The 16,445-nt window shown below is 35.5% G+C and overlaps 1 protein-coding gene across 5 annotated transcripts in view; it reads left to right on the top strand.

Annotated features, from left to right (window-relative positions):
• The window catches only part of WDSUB1 (WD repeat, sterile alpha motif and U-box domain containing 1), a 39,935-nt gene that overhangs the window by 19,259 nt on the left and 4,231 nt on the right, over positions 1-16,445 (top strand). For all 5 annotated transcript variants that reach the window (XM_020288470.2, XM_012745282.3, XM_012745278.2 and 2 more), the window contains 5 exons: positions 2,726-2,759; positions 4,409-4,449; positions 4,530-4,636; positions 5,686-5,862; positions 11,782-11,922. In XM_020288470.2, coding sequence (XP_020144059.1) covers positions 2,726-2,759; positions 4,409-4,449; positions 4,530-4,636; positions 5,686-5,862; positions 11,782-11,922 — 500 coding nt within the window. The remainder of the gene's footprint in view (positions 1-2,725; positions 2,760-4,408; positions 4,450-4,529; positions 4,637-5,685; positions 5,863-11,781; positions 11,923-16,445) is intronic.

Here is a 16,445-nt window from a genome sequence, read left to right as displayed (position 1 = left end):
GTAGGAATGTAGTATCAAAAGGCTTGAATACTAGTACCTGACTCAAAATGGAAGTCAGGTAGAGATGATAGTGCATATTGTGGTAGAATGTGTGCACTGAAAAGTTGGGAAGAGCCACAGCAGGGTAGAAAACATATAACCAAGGGCACCAAACTGTTGTAGTTTTGGTGTTGGGTCAGCTTCAATTTAGGAAATATTTTGAGGTTTTATATTGTTGCAGTAGTTTCAAAGTATTTTGTTTTGTACCTATTTACAGTGAGCTATTATTCTCCTAGTTTCTCACACTCAAATCTCAAAATATTGAAAACTAATCCCTACTCTTAATTTCTGTCCCTCAAAATCTAATGAGTTATCAAATCCTATTGTGTCTTCCTTTGAATCAATATTAATCAAATTAGAGATGGTAGGAGGTGAGTTTAAAATCCTTTCTATCTCCAAAAGTTTGCAGGTCTCTGTTCATAGTTTCCATTCTGCTTGCATGGATTCAGTGTACTCCTAATAGTTTATTCATGTTTGGCCTTTTTTTTGCTGCTTATGTTTATTCCTATACCTCATCAGCAAGAGAACCTATTCTATTCCCCTCATGACTGGCTCTGTGAAATTGTCTGAATTCCTTGGGCAGGCACTCAGGGTGCTTTGTATTTTTGTTCATCTCCACATTTTCAGCCTTACTGCTTGCTGTTTTCATATGTGGACTCTTGCTTGTTACCCTAATTTCTGTCTTCCCAATACAGTGCTTATAAATATCCCTAACGATGATCCTGTTTCTTAAGTGATACATCAAGGATTAGTTTTAATTGCATCCAGTGGTAGTTTCAGAAGGTAGAATTTCCTTTTAGTTTTTTTTGTTTTGTTTTTTGACACCAAAGAGAATTATAGTTGAGAAACAATGTAATGGGTACAAGAAGGGAAGATCATTTTCTATGTAAACTTAGCATAGTTGGGCTCCACCAAGCTCCAAATGAAATTTTGGCAGTCATCCTTTAGAAGAGATAGGCTTAAGCAGAACTGGGCACCAGGTCAGTTAAACAAAAGCCAATTCACCCAATGACCAGTTCACTTATTTTTTTTTTTTTAATCTATTAGTTCCAGTTGAGTTTTTTGTCTTCATAAAATCTTTAAAAGAATGTTTAATGTGCTCCTGACTGCCCACCGTGTTTCTATAGCTAGAGACCTGGTTTCCTTACCTCTTATGAAGGTATTATATTATTGTGTGTGGATAATTGTTTAAATTGATGTTTCTGTGAGGGGAAGTTCTGCTGTCGTATTGACATTACTCTTTTTTTTTTTTTTTAAGGATGCTCAAAAGTAATAGAATTTTTCCTAAGAATTTTAGGTATTCTGTAAATAATAACTTGTACTTCGAGGAATTTAGGACCAAATAAGAGTATCTATACGTTATGTCTCACATATACATAATCAAATAATGTTAGCTGCCAATATTATTTCTCACTGTTTTAGATGGAATTTCATACTTAAAACTATAACCTTTTTTTGGCATCCAGAGTACATTACAGTCATACCTCAGTACATTCAGGGGATTGGATCCAGGACCCTGCAAGGATACCAAAACCCATGGATGTTCAAATCCCTTATGTAAAATAGTGTAGTGTTTGCATATCACCTGCTCCTAGCCTCCCATAGACTTTAAATCATCTCTAGATTACTTTTAATACCTAATACAATGTAAATGCTATGTAAATAGTTGTTGTTCTGTATTTTTATCTATATTTTTTACTGTTGCTATTTTTAATTTATTTTTTAAAATATTTTGATCTGTGGCTGGTTGAATCCAGAGATGTGGAACCTATAGATATGAAGGGCCAACTGTATATTTCCTATCTTGTATTTTATTTTACATTTGAATTTTTAAAGTATAATTTTAATTTGAACTTATGACAAAGATTCTGTAGTCGATATCCATCATCATCACTGGATGGCCTACTTTACTGAACAAGAATTTTAAACCTTCTAATAGGTATGAATCCTGTGGTCAGAAAATAATCAGTTACCTTTTAATAATAATAAGTACAAATAATCATGCTTTATGGAGAGTTGTACCACTTTTATTGCTGATGTTTTCTGATCTTGCAGCATATGTCATGTAGCATAAAGACTGTTTTTAAGGAGAGGAAAATGCCAAATAGAAGCATATTTATCCTTTGTTTTTAATTATGTACTTTGTTAACAATGTTGTATTTTTCTTTGCATGATTATCTTTTCCCCTGTTAGAATAATCACAGATGGTTCCTTTTAATTTTTATACCATTAAAGGAAACCATGTAGTCAACATCAAGTTTAGAATTATAATTTTCAAAAATGGGTCATGATCAAAACATATAGACATTGATTACTTATTAAGGCACAACCATATCGATGGTAAAGAACAATGCTATCGGAAACAAAACCAAATAGCAAGTAATAGCTTTTCCTTGTAATGATTTTTCTCTTTGAGTTACTAACTTGATATAGAATTATGACTTATATATCACAGATGCTTGTTCTGTTTATAGCTATGTAGTATAAATAGCATATGCTATTGTTTTAATAAAGCTTATAATTTTCTGATAAATTTTATATATGGCATGTAGTTTTTGAATAAAAGTTCATATATCTATAAACAAAAAGAGGGTATTCGAAATGTATGATTTAAAAATACTAATTACACAAATGCTGTGCTTTGTCCTTATAGAAATTTTCACCTAGTTTCTTTTTTCTTTTAAAGATCAGTGGATAAGTCTGTCATAGTATATCATACTGTAAGTATATCAAAATCTTATGTGTGATCTAAGTCATGTTTAGACTACTGAACTTCAAGTTTGGTTAGGCATGATAGAAGTATACATTTTTTCTGTTTAGTATGCCCAGGATATAATATATACATTTTCATGAATATTAAAATAGTTATGCAGGTAAAGTATTTGTTCTGGGTCAAGCCCTTTAATATTTAAATAATTTTTTTTTTTGGAGCCACAGTCTCCCTCTGTTGCCATGGTTAGAGTGCAGTGACATCATAGCTTACTGTAGTCTCCCAGCTCCTAGGTTCAAATGATCTCAGGCTCCCGAGTAGCTAGGACTACAGGCATGGAACACTATGTCTGCTGTTGGCCAGGCTAGTCTTGAACTCCTGGGCTCAAGTGATCTCCCAGAGTGCCTGGCCTCAATAATGATTTTAAGATGGATAGATTTTATATCTGATCATAGAAAATACAGATTTAAAGAGTACCAATATCCAAAAGAAATCACTTTGGATTATTAAACTTTTACACCAGGCTTCAATAACAGCAAAGAGTGAATGTTTTCCCCAGGGTTTTTGGAGAGCATAGTTGAATGTAGCCTACCATTCTTGGAGTCTTGACTGGATTTTGGAGAGTAGCATAAGATAGAATAGGTTATGGACTTGGAAAAATGGGAGTTTCTGGCTAATCCATGTGGGCAAAGTTCAAGTTGCATGTGCGTGCAGAAAAAATGTTTTACGTGTAACAAAGATGTAGTTGACAAAAAATTCTTTAACAGAAATCAGTGTTGAGTGAGACAACGATTAAGTTCAGGCTGTAGCCAGCAAATAAATGGAGATAGAAGGCTGGGTGTGGTGGCTCATGCCTGTAATCCTAGCACTCTGGGAGGCCGAGGCGGGCGGATTGCTCAAGGTCTGGAGTTCAAAACCAGCCTGAGCAAGACCCCATCTCTTCCAAAAATAGAATGGAGACAGAAATTGTCAAAGTGTAGTGGGTCAAGCAGGTAACCTAAACTGGGCCCCCACATAGAAGTTCATATCATTAAGGGTTCTGGCAGGAAATGGGAAAGAATACTCAAGCTAGATGAAGTAGATCATTAATATTACTCATGAACTTTTCATGAGAGTTCACATTCACAAAAATAGTTTTAACATTAAATTTTTTCTGTAAAATATGTATGAGTCCCACTAAATACACCTAAATGTTGGATGGCCACCTAAGTGTCCTCAAAACCTAACTGATTAATTTCTAATCACTGGTCCTATAATGTATACAAGTCAGATACCATAGCAGAAATACAAATTATGTCATATAATAGACGTTTAGGTTACTAGTTAGTAAGTTTAAACAGGTCAGCAAATGCCAAGGCTCTGCTCTACTAAACATTTCTAAGAAGGTGGTCAGTGGACAGCAATGCTGGTAATTGAGAAAGTGAAATAAGTACCTGATAATACTAGTAGTTACAGATGCCATTCTCTATCATTCATTGACGTTTCAACTTAAATTAGTAGTATTTATTTATATCATTAGTGATATTATATATAAATGTTAGTAATATTTATAATGAAAATATTAGAGTACAGATAGGATAAACCCATTTATATCAAGTGAGTCATTATCAGAAACTTTGCTCCCGCCTGAATAAATACAAGGCTGTTTTTGTTTTTCAGAATACTGAGAATATACTTTACACGTTGACTCAGCATACCAGGTCTGAACTTAATCTTACTTTGTATTAATAAAATTAAATAATTAGTCAGAAGATACATAATAGTTGTTTTTATTAACTAGGTATGTCACAACTTGTGCCTTTGCACCCAATGTTCTTTTACTTGCTACTGGTTCAATGGACAAAACAGTGAACATCTGGCAATTTGATGTGGAAACACTTTGCCAAGGTTAGTAAGGACATCATCTTCAATCCACCTCAACCCCACTCACTGTTAAAATCGGAAATTCAGTAAATCCTTTGACATGTTATTCACATGGCTTTTCACATATGAAGTGTGCATCCACATTCAATTTTAAAATAATTTAGAGAAGGCCGGGCGCGGTGGCTCACACCTGTAATCCTAGCACTCTGGGAGGCCGAGGCAGGCGGATTGCTCAAGGCCAGGAGTTCGAAACCAGCCTGAGCAAGAGCGAGACCCCCAGCTCTACTATAAATAGAAAGAAATTAATTGGCCAACTAACTTATATAGAAAAAATTAGCTGGGCATGGTGGCACGTGCCTGTAGTCCCAGCTACTTGGGAGGCGGAGGCAGTAGGATTGCTTGAGCCCAGGAGTTTGAGGTTGCTGTGAGCTAGGCTGACGCCACGGCACTCACTCTAGCCTAGGCAACAAAGCGAGACTCTGTCTAAAAAATAAAGAAATAAATAAAAAATAATTTAGAGAAGCCAGTGTCAAAGTAGCTGCCCTATGTTAAAGCTGTTGGTAAATGCTTTTGGGTCCGTGTTTATGTATATCACACCTTCCTTGCTTTTGTACACTGTTTATTTATACTTCATACTAATTTTTCAGATAAATATAGCCCAAGAACAGAATAGAAGTTAGTCATATTTTGTTGGCTTTATTTTTGGCCTCATCAAGCAACATTGCCATATAATTTAGGAGTTTTATTTTTACCATTGTCAAAATTAACCAAATAATGGTGCTGATATGCAGAAGATAGAGCAAATAGAATACATTTGCTGGTACGAATTTTGTATAATAAAGAAAAATTGTTTTTCAGGAGTGAAAAGGAAAAGGTTCCAAAGGAGGAATATTTAATGTAGTATTAAATAATACTTTAATTAGACATAGGATATTTAATTTTTTGAAATTCTTAAAAGGGAGTTAAAGTAGTGAAACAGATTAAAGAAATTTCATTTACTTTGTAATTCAAAGTGAGAATGTTGATAAAGGAAATACTTTCGTTATTTCACTTACCTTTTTTTATTTTTTAAGCAAGGAGCACAGAAGATCAGCTGAAGTTCACTGAAGACTGGTCAGAGGAAGATGTCTCAATGTGGCTTTGTGCCCAAGGCTTAAAAGACCTTGTTGGTATTTTCAAGAAAAATAACATTGATGGAAAAGAACTGTTGAATCTTACAAAAGAAATTCTGGCTGATGATTTGAAAATTGGTAAGATTAGGCGATATTAAAAACAACTTTTAGTATTTACTCTGAGGTTGGTTTTATTTGCATTAATCATTTCCTTTTAATATTCTAGTACAACACTTATTACCTGTCATTTTGATTATAGTCTTCCTAGTAGTTATGAAGTAGTATTTCATCGAGGTTTTAATTTGCATTTACCTAATGGCATGGAGCATCTTTCAAGTGCTTATTGGCCATTTATATATCTTCTTTGAAGAAATGTCTATTCAGATCCTTTGCCTAGCTTTAAATTTGGTTATTTGTCTTTTTATTATTGAGTTGTAAGAGTTGTTTATTCTGAATACTAGATTCTTATCAAAAACAAGTTTGGATTCTTAGCACCATGCTCTAATAAATGTAATAGCCAGATGCTATTACCATTATGCTGTAGTAAAATCTTAGTTAACCAGAAAGCTCAGGAAATAGGATATTCATGTTGAGATTTATTGTTAATGAGTGAAATAACAAAAAATATTTGTTATATAAAACCATTTTAAAAAGTTGTAATATACTTTCCTTATGTAGTAAATATAGTATGTGAGCCTGTTTAAATCCCTTGGAAGTTTATGGCCTTTTAAGGAATTAACAGAAGGATGATTTTGTGAAAATACTTAGGTTGAGTTGTTACATACTATACTCGGGTCATACTGTGACAGTCACTTTTGTATCTCTAATATTTGTTTTCTAATTTACCCATTCCTCCTGAGAGTAGGTAATAGGGTGCAACTTTGTTTTTTTTTAAATTTGGATGAAATTAGTATCTTAGTTTCTCATTGATCTCTCTCAATGAAATTTTAACAGTACCTTATCAAGCAGAAGTACTTGATAACATAAAATAATTTCAGTTTCAACAAAAGATATTTGAAAACATAAGAGAAACATATGAAAACAATTAATAGAAGTAGAATTCAGTTTTTATAGCCAGGTAAAGAAAGAGTAAGACATTCATTCTTACAGGATTCAATTAATGGCCTGAAATAGTTTTTGAAGGGTGAATCTCAGGTTTAGTGGTAGTAATCATTTTAAGGTTCAGTGAAATGGGTTTTGGAATTACCAGGCCCAAGCCAAAATTGAAATATTTAAATGAGTTCTGTGGTAGTCTAATAGCTGACTTTGAAAAATCATTATTATGAATGGAAACAAAATGTTGCATATTCTTTAATAAATAAGGAATCTGCTTTATGCTTGTGGTGAAGGTTTGGAAAGTTAGCAAACTCAACAAATTAAACACAGAATAAATTAGTTGTGCAGTAAAGTACATTGAAGTGTTTGAGACCAAAGTAGTATATCTATTATGTTTGAGACTTAAAAGATATTTTTAAGGAATTGAGTAGGCTATCAAATCCTTTTTCAATGAATCTTTTGTAAATACACAATAAAGGAAGTTTCTGTAGACATGAATAAGTTTGAGTCTGGTGCTTTAACTGAGGATAGTCATTTTCTAGGATTATGTTAATGACAACTTAGGGTACAAAAGACATACAGTTTTGGTTAGGAAATAGCTCCTATCTAGTACTACATTTGCATAAGGAATGTCCAGACAGATTATAGTTTCAAAACATCCTTGCTGTTGAGAAGGATATGTCATTAAGACGTTTGTAAATCCATGAATTTATGAATACTATACCATTTAATATCTCATTCAAAAGGCATAAAGTATGAAAGGTGAAGAGCAGGAAAGTCACTTTTAGATGTGGTATTAGGCAAACAGTAAGTCCATGATAAGCCACATGGCTTCTGTCTGCTCATTGGCCTTAGTTGATAATCTGGACCTTGGGAACCTTGCAAACTGCTGCATATCTTGGAGATTTGAATTTCTGTAGATGATAAAATGGCAGAAACTTGGAGTTGAAAGACTCCAAGGAACTATGTATATCATGTCAGTGTTTATGCTTATATTCAGATAATCTTAAATTGTAGATGCCTAACTGGGAATAAGATTTTATTCAAAGGGTCTTTTCTTTCCAAGAGGTCATAAAGGCACACAAGACATTTTAAATCATTTTCTAATTTAAAAATAATATCGAATTTCTTTTCAACCTTTATACATTGTCTTCACATCCTTAGATTTTGAAAGTTTCATGTTTCAGTTCCCAGTAATACTTGATTATGCAGATTTTCACTTGTTGCCTAGCTATAAATGCATATCTTGTTAAGTAATTGAACATTTACCATTTTTGCATTATACATGATTAAAGTGAAATAGTCCCTTCAAATCTAGTTACTGTGTACCGATCATGACTGGAGGGGGCATAACACTTCCAGTTCAGCTGCTCTTAGTTGGCCCACCCCACTTTCCAGTGAGTACTCGTTGGACATTGTGGGATCGCCTTTTCTCAGGCCTATCCGATGTCCTGTTGCTTCCTTCCACTCAGGTGTCAACCACACGTCTTATGGCAGTTTGTCCTCACCACTTCTATTGTGTGGGGTTCATGAGGTAACTTGCTACCTTGTTTTGTTGGAAATATCCACGTGATTTGAGTTTGCTATCTAATTGCTCTTTTTTTGTGGGGACTCAGAGAAATTAAACTATACTACTTCTACCACCATCTTCTCTAAGTCCTCTGGATCTGTTCAGAAGTTTGACTTTTTAAAATAAAATTTATTAAAAAAACAAAAAAGCAAGGTCAGGCTCACACCTGTAATGCCAGCACTTTGGGAGGCCAGGAGTTCAAGACCAGCTTGGGCAACATAGTAAGACCCTTTCTCTACAATAAATAGAAAATTAGGCGAGTGTGGTAGCGTGCCTATAGTCCCAGCTACTTGGGATACTGAAGCAAGAGGATCACTTGATTTGAGGACTTTGAGGTTGCAGTGAGCTATGATGATGCCACTGCACTCCAGCCTGGGCAACAGTGAAACCCTGTCTCAAAAAATAAATAAATAAATAATAAAAAGTAGTTTTTAAGGCCTTCATTCCAAGAAACCAGCTTTTGTTTCTGTTGTTCTGTTATGGCAGTGGAGAGTGACCACACCATAGTCTGCTTGTTACTTTCCAGGCTCTAGCTCGGTCCTGTTATCCACCCTCCAGCTGATGCTCATGGTGCTGCTTTGGTGATGATACTTAGAGGACAAAGTTGGGAGAGTAAAGAGCACAAGTAGGAAAGGTCTTTCTTGCATTCACACACCCAAGTCTCTGCTCTAAGCTGTCATTTCTCATCTCCTGCTCTGGAACCCATTTACCTTCTATTTCTTCAGGAGTTTTCAGAGTTTAGTTTTGTATATTTGATGGTTATTAATTTCTAGATTCCATCAAACTCTCTATGTAGCATTTCTAGAGTTGGATAAAGGGAAAGGAGGAGGAGGGGACAGGAGCTGTGGCCCATTTTTAAACTTGTCAGCATGAACCAGATGCCTTTTCAGGGTTATAGCAAATAGCCGGGGTTTGCCCATTACCTGGACTGAGGGTTTATTAGCCCTCAGCTGGTAAGGAGTCCTTTCTTTCTGAGAAGCTAAGTATAAAACACTTTTTTCCAGCCCTCAGTCATAAAGAGATATTTGTTTCTGGTTAAGTTCTGTGGATATGGTTTGGTAAATGCTTCCCTGAGGGCAAAGTGATCTGACTTCATTTTTAAATGGTATTAAAATTGGACAAGGATAACACCCAATTTAACCTTTTCTTACCTGGGGAATTTTGAATTAGGCCTTCTATATTCTCTATTATAAATGTTAGCATTCTAAATACTAGTACATATGTTTAATATTTTTGACAGATAAGAAAAGGTACTTTTTCCTCAGAATATTCAATGTTCTTATATCCTTTTCTTATTGTAAGTTGTATAATTATCCCTTTAAATGAGAAGGCTGTCTAATTATAAGCATGTTCTAGAAACACTCAAGACAGCTTATCAAGCCCTGTCTCTACCCAGGTGGAGGATTTTCACTTGGCAGATGATCAGGAAGCATACCCAAGTCCTAACAGATTTGCTACCGTCTCATCCTCCAGTCCAGCCACCTCAGCATATCTTGATCTCATCAAAATCTTCAATATGTTGCTCTTACCTACCTGTTAAATTATTAGTTTCTATCTCCACTCTCATTTCCCTCCTTACTTAGCTTAGAGTACATGGTCCATCATTATAACTCCTTTTAAGCCCTTCATTATATTTGCCTGGCAAAATAAAAATACACAGCTTGGCTAACCCTTGAAAAATGCAGCATTGTGAGTAGGACCATCACGGGAAGAGTTGAACTCAATAAACTATCATGAGTGTTTCTCAGGCTTGTTATATTAATATTGTCTGTGGCGATCACTCAGCAATGTGCTTGATTTTAGAGGCACCCTTCCCTAAATAGGCATTTTTGTGTTGAACTAGCTTTCTCTTGAGTCTGGACAGTGATTTCATAAAGAATCTAAGGGAATCTCTTTGAGTCATAAATGTTTTTGCAGAATCATTCAACATGTAAAAAAGTTGATTTATGTTGTCGTACTTTTAAAAAGTTTTAAAAGTCCTCAGTTTGGTTTCAGTGAATTACATAGGAAAGGAGTCGCAGGAAAGCAGCCCTAAGCAGCAGGCAGGTACTACCTTGGTTCCCTGAAGATAAGATCTACCCATAAAATAAGCCGTAGCAGGATTTCTAAACCTTTGCGCAATATAAGGCCTACCCCGAAAATAAGACCTAGTGATAGGCGTGGCTACGCGTATCTGCTCAAGGCCTGCGTTTCGTCACGGAGCGGTAAAGAACACAAGCAGCCCTTCTCATCTGCCCCATCATGACAGCTACTATCCCAGAGGTGACTGGAAAGGTGCGGGCAGCTCCACCAAGGTTGACTCCCCCTGTGAGGTCCTGGTCATCCTGTGCGTGCTGCAAGCTGAGGCTTTGAGAGGAAAATAAGACATCCCCTGAAAAGCCCTAGGGTGTCTTCTTGAGGAAAAATAAATATAAGACCCTGTTTTATTTTCGGGGAAACACGGTAGGTTGACTTGCCACATTTACACAAATATGGGTGGCGAGCCCAGATTGATTTAAAGTGTCTTGCTCATGGCGCAGCAGGAGCTTCCTGTTCTGATTGATTCCCCAGTCCCAGTAAGTCTCATGGGGGTGATTCATGTCTGTGGAGCATGAGGAACCCTGAGCATATGAAATTCCCAGTCTTATAAGAGGGCTGCAAGCAGATGAGCCCAAGAGGGAGACGTTTTGGACAAACAGGTGAGCTTTATTTGTGATTGTACTTCATATAAGAACCAGCAAATATATCCGATTTCATTAAGTTAAAAAATATAACATGGAATTTTTACATTATTAACCCAAACATGTTTAAAAATGATTTTTAGGACTAGGTGCAGAGGCTCAGGCCTGTACTCCTAGCACTCTAGGAGGCTGAGGTGGGAGGATCACTTGAGGTCAGGAGTTTGAGACTAGCCTGAGCAAAGCGAGACCCCATCTCTACTAAAAATAGAAAAAATCAGCTGGGCTTGGTGGCACGTGCCTATAGTCCTATCTACTCAGGAGACGGAGGCAGGAGAATCACTTGAGCTCAGGAGTTTGAGGTTGCCATGAGCTGTGATGATGCTACTGGACTCTACCCAGGATGACAAAGCAAGATCTGTCTCAAAAAAAAAAAAAAAAAAGATTTTTAGGAAATGTTTTGTTGTATGCATAAGTTAACCAATAAGTCTTTTATGATTTTGTGGAGTATGTTACTATCTGGCAACCTGAAATTCTTGAACTTTCAGAATCTAAGGTTGTTTAAAATAAGCTGTTAGCTGCTGATATATATTAGCAATATGGTATTCTATACTGCAAAGATTTATTAAGGAATTTATAAAAAAAAAATTCCAAGTAGTAAAGGAGTATGTTGTAAGATTTTTGGTTGTAGTTGACAAAATCTGTATTTGTGAAAGACTTGCATAATAAGGGTTACCAGTAGTTCTCCAGCTGTAACAATAATTTTCTTTCCAGAATCTCTAGGGCTGCGTAGTAAATTGCTGAGGAAAATCGAAGAGCTCAGGACCAAGGTTAAATCTCTGTCTTCTGGAATTCCTGATGAGTTCATATGTCCAATAACCAGGGAACTTATGACAGATCCAGTCATCGCATCAGGTACGTGTGATGCTATACTAAGTTGCTGGGCGTGCTATGTGCTAAATGAATAAAAAATGTAGATAGTTTACAGAACGTTTGCCTAAATGTGGAAAATTTTCAAAATTCCTATTTTATTTCTCATAAGTAGTTTTTTTTTTTTTTTTTAAATTCACTAGACCTGAGGTGAACAATCTAACAGTGTATATTTCATAATAAATACAATCAGACAGAGTAGGTTTGGAGTTGAGACAAAAGGAGTAAGTTTTACATGTGAAATATGAATTTAGTTATCAGGATGTAAAGATGAAATACTATTTTTTTTTAAAGATAGATTGTTGAGATCTCTTTTCTCATGAATGTAAACTTACTGAAATAAGAATTTAAAGATTATAAAGTTCCATTATTCCGCATTAATTTCTAATCATTGTCAACAAACATAGACACGTATACTTTACATAGTTTTAATCAGCGAATACACATTATATTGTGTTTTTATTTTGGCCTAAAACTTTATTATATACATTTCTGAATATTGGCTTAGTCTGTATTGACAGTCTATAATTTTCACTTTTAAAACCTTTAGTCCATGTGACTCTGTAATACATTTTGTTTGACTCTTCTACTAGTTAGTGTATGTGTTTGCAAATCCTTACGTTGTAAATAGCATTGTGCTGATATCTTGGTACATTTCTTTCTGTTATTACCATTACTTAGTGTTATTTCCATGGGATATATGCCTCACAGCAGAATTAGAGAATATTTTCTGAATATGAAAAACAAGTTTTGATAAATATTATTAGATTGTTTTCTAGAAAAAAACACCAGTTTAGAGTAGTACCAGCAATATATTTAAGGGTACTTGGTTTTTTACAGTTTTGTAGTTTTACTGAATTTTATAACTCCATTTATTTTTGCTAGTTTAATACTTGTTTGAAACTATTCCTTATTTTTCTAGGGAGGTAGTGAATTTTTCTACATGTGAGTTTACTGTTTAAATATACATGGGTAGAAAATATGTTCACCTTCTTTGATAATTAACATATGAGGGACTTAGATACACTAAATATGAATAGTTACTGAGTTTTATCATTTTAATATATTTGATTGTCTCTGCTTGCTCTGAACTTTTGTAGGCATAGTATTTTTCATTTATACAACTGTAAACATTTTTATCTAGTTTAAAAAAATACGTAGGTTTCTTTTGCTCTGAGATATGATTAAATCAATAGCCAGTTTGTATTTTTTGCAAAAGTTTTTACTTGTGCACTAATGTATGCTCATTTTTTTGTGTAACAAATTTCAAGCAAACATATAAGTATACACAGTGAAAATCACCTCACCTAGTCCTGAATCCCAGGTCTAAAAGCCAAGCACTGAGACTGGTTTAGCATATAGTTCTAGATATTTTTTGCTGTGTATGCTTATATATCACATTTTAAATAGCAGTAGAATCAAGTTATATTTGCAAAACCGGGTTTACAGTGTTTATACCATTCTATATCATACTTTTTTTTGGTATAATGTCCATGGACATTTGCCTGTTTTAAGTATGTAGTCATCTCTATGTGCTGTTTAATTTTTTTTAAGTTTAGTTTCAGGGGAAAGAAGCAGGCATTGCTTTATCTACCTTGTTCTTTGTCCTATAATTTATTTCATTTCCTGTTGGGTTTTTTTTTTTTTTTTTTTTTTTGAGACAGAGTCTCGCTTTGTTGTCCAGGCTAGAGTGAGTGCCGTGGCGTCAGCCTAGCTCACAGCAACCTCCAACTCCTGGGCTCGAGCGATCCTTCTGCCTCAGCCTCCCGAGTAGCTGGGACTACAGGCATGCGCCACCATGCCCGGCTAATTTTTATATATATATATATCAGTTGGCCAATTAATTTCTTTCTATTTATAGTAGAGACGGGGTCTCCCTCTTGCTGGTTTCGAACTCCTGACCTTGAGCAATCCGCCCGCCTCGGCCTCCCAAGAGCTAGGATTACAGGCGTGAGCCACCGCGCCCGGCCCATTTCCTGTTGGTTTTTTTTGTTACTGTAAACTGTGCAGCATTGTATAAATTTATCCTTGCCGTCCTAATATGAATATTTCTGTAGGATAAATTCCCTACAGGTAAAATTATTGAAGGAAATTGATACTGACAAACTGCCCTCTCAATATAGCGTGGAGGGTCCGGTTTCCCCCCATCCTTACCTATACTGAGGTACTAGCAATCTTAATTTTTCTCAATCCAATAAGTGAAAAGTAATCTGTTTGCATTTCTTTGTGTAATACTGGGTTTGAGCACCTTTTAATGTTTTACCCATTTGTAGTTTTCTTATGTGACTTTTATTCCCAAGCATTTAGTTCATGTTCATTTCCTTTAATTTTTATTCTTTAATGTGATACACTTATGGGAGGCAGTGTGGCCTCAATAGTTGAGTGCATGCATGGGAGAGCCAGATTGCCTGAATCTGTTTTGCTACTTCTTAGCAATGTCATCTTGTGGGAGGCTATACAACCTCACTGTGACTTATCTTCTTCATGTACAAAATGGGGATACTAGTATTTACCTTGTGGGATTTTTGTAAGGATTGAATGAGTTAATGTATTTGTAGGTACTTAAAACTGTACCTGCATATGATAAACACTCAGTAAAAGCCAGTTGGCTATTTTTATTTCAGGCTAGGAAAATTTTGATGACCATAGCAATGGCTGTACATTTTTTGACTTTAGTATATCAGGACTTTTGTTTGCAACCTGAAAGAAGCTCAAGTTGGCTTACTTAAACGGCAATTGATTTATTAAAAGTGAGTCTCAGGGCCGGGCGCGGTGGCTCACGCCTGTAATCCTAGCACTTTGGGAGGCCGAGGCGGGCGGATCGCTCAAGGTCAGGAGTTCGAAACCAGCCTGAGCGAGACCCCATCTCTACCAAAAATAGAAAGAAATTAATTGACCAACTAAAAATATATATACAAAAAATTAGCCGGGCATGGTGGTGCATGCCTGTAGTCCCAGCTACTCGGGAGGCTGAGGCAGTAGGATCGCTGAGCCCAGGAGATTGAGGTTGCTGTGAGCCAGGCTGATGCCACGGCACTCACTCTAGCCTGGGCAACAAAGTGAGACTCTGTCTCAAAAAAAAAAAGTGAGTCTCAGGAAAAAAACAATTCTGCAGCACAGAATATAGTAGGGTTCTGTCTCTAATTTATTCAGAGGCTTCTTAATGTTCACTTCTTGTAACGTTCAGTGTGCTTTTTTCTACATGACAGAAAAATACGACTACAGACGGGAATTCTAATTGCTCCACAGCCTTGCTTACTATTTCGTATTGTCTGTGTCTTTCATTTTAACCTTTCTGGTACCACCCAGGTATTTTGAAATTTTATTTTATGGAAGCAGTTATAGATCCAATATGCAGTTGTAAGGAACAATAATAGTAAGACATACCTTGTAGGCTTTGCTTATTTTCCCTCACTGGTAACATTTTCTAAAATGATATGATACCATTATATCACAACCAGGATATTGATATCCACAGATCTTAGATTTCCTCAGTTTTACCTGTATGTATCATGTTCTAATTTTATTCCTTTTGGAGATTTGTGTATCCCCCACTATAGTCAGGACACAGCAGTTTCAAACCCACAAGGACACCCTCCTGTTGCCTTTTTTATAACTATACCCATCACCTGCCTACTTTATTCCCATCCCAACCCGTCGAAACCACTGATTTGTTCTCCATTACAAAAATGTTGTATGAATGGAATAACCTTTAGGGATTGGCTTTTTTTTTTTTGCCTAGCATAATCCCTGGAGATTCATGACTTAACTTTCCTGTTATTTTGTTTTTATAGTTGTTCCTGTAGGAAGCAATTCAAGTGTATGTTTTTTTTTTAAAAAATTCAATCTTCAGTAGCAGAGTTGAACCATTTATTGATACCCTGTAGGCTAATTCCTCCTGGCATATGGTCTTTCTGAATTGATCACATGTCCTTTTATCTATTGAACTAATTGCCTCAGAAAAATTTCCAAGGCCTGTATTTCAGCATTCTTTTAAATTATGAAAGTATTTCATGGTGCAGATATTGCCTAAATGAACTCTTATGTTGATATACATCTTTATTGTCAACACCCTCAGTCATATATCTGGGTTCACTTGCATACCTACTGTTGAATAAATTGTTTTAATCATGTTTTTTTTTCTCCCCAGATCTAGAGTTATAGGGAATTATGTTCATTTTTTAATCTTTTAAAAAACTGGCTTGCCCATTTTGCCTTCAAGATAAATTTTAGAATCATTATGTTTTAAAAGACCAAAAAACTAAATGTTAATGGGGGTAGAATGAGGAGTAGAGATGACAACTTTCCACTCCTTTCAGGTCTGTTCTAAATATTTAAAGGATGTTAATTCATTTACATAACTTTTTAAGAAAAAATGTTCATAAATTTATGATATAATAACCTACTATACTTGAGCAAACTAGTTTGCTTTTTTCCTAAAGCCTTATATTGTTTGTATCGATTGTTTATGAGCCAAACATACTGACTTCTCTTGTTGTAGAATTCAA

Source organism: Microcebus murinus, chromosome 8, assembly GCF_040939455.1.
Source record: "Microcebus murinus isolate Inina chromosome 8, M.murinus_Inina_mat1.0, whole genome shotgun sequence".
Taxonomy (NCBI): Eukaryota; Metazoa; Chordata; class Mammalia; order Primates; family Cheirogaleidae; genus Microcebus; species Microcebus murinus.
This window is presented reverse-complemented; position numbering and strand designations above follow the sequence as displayed.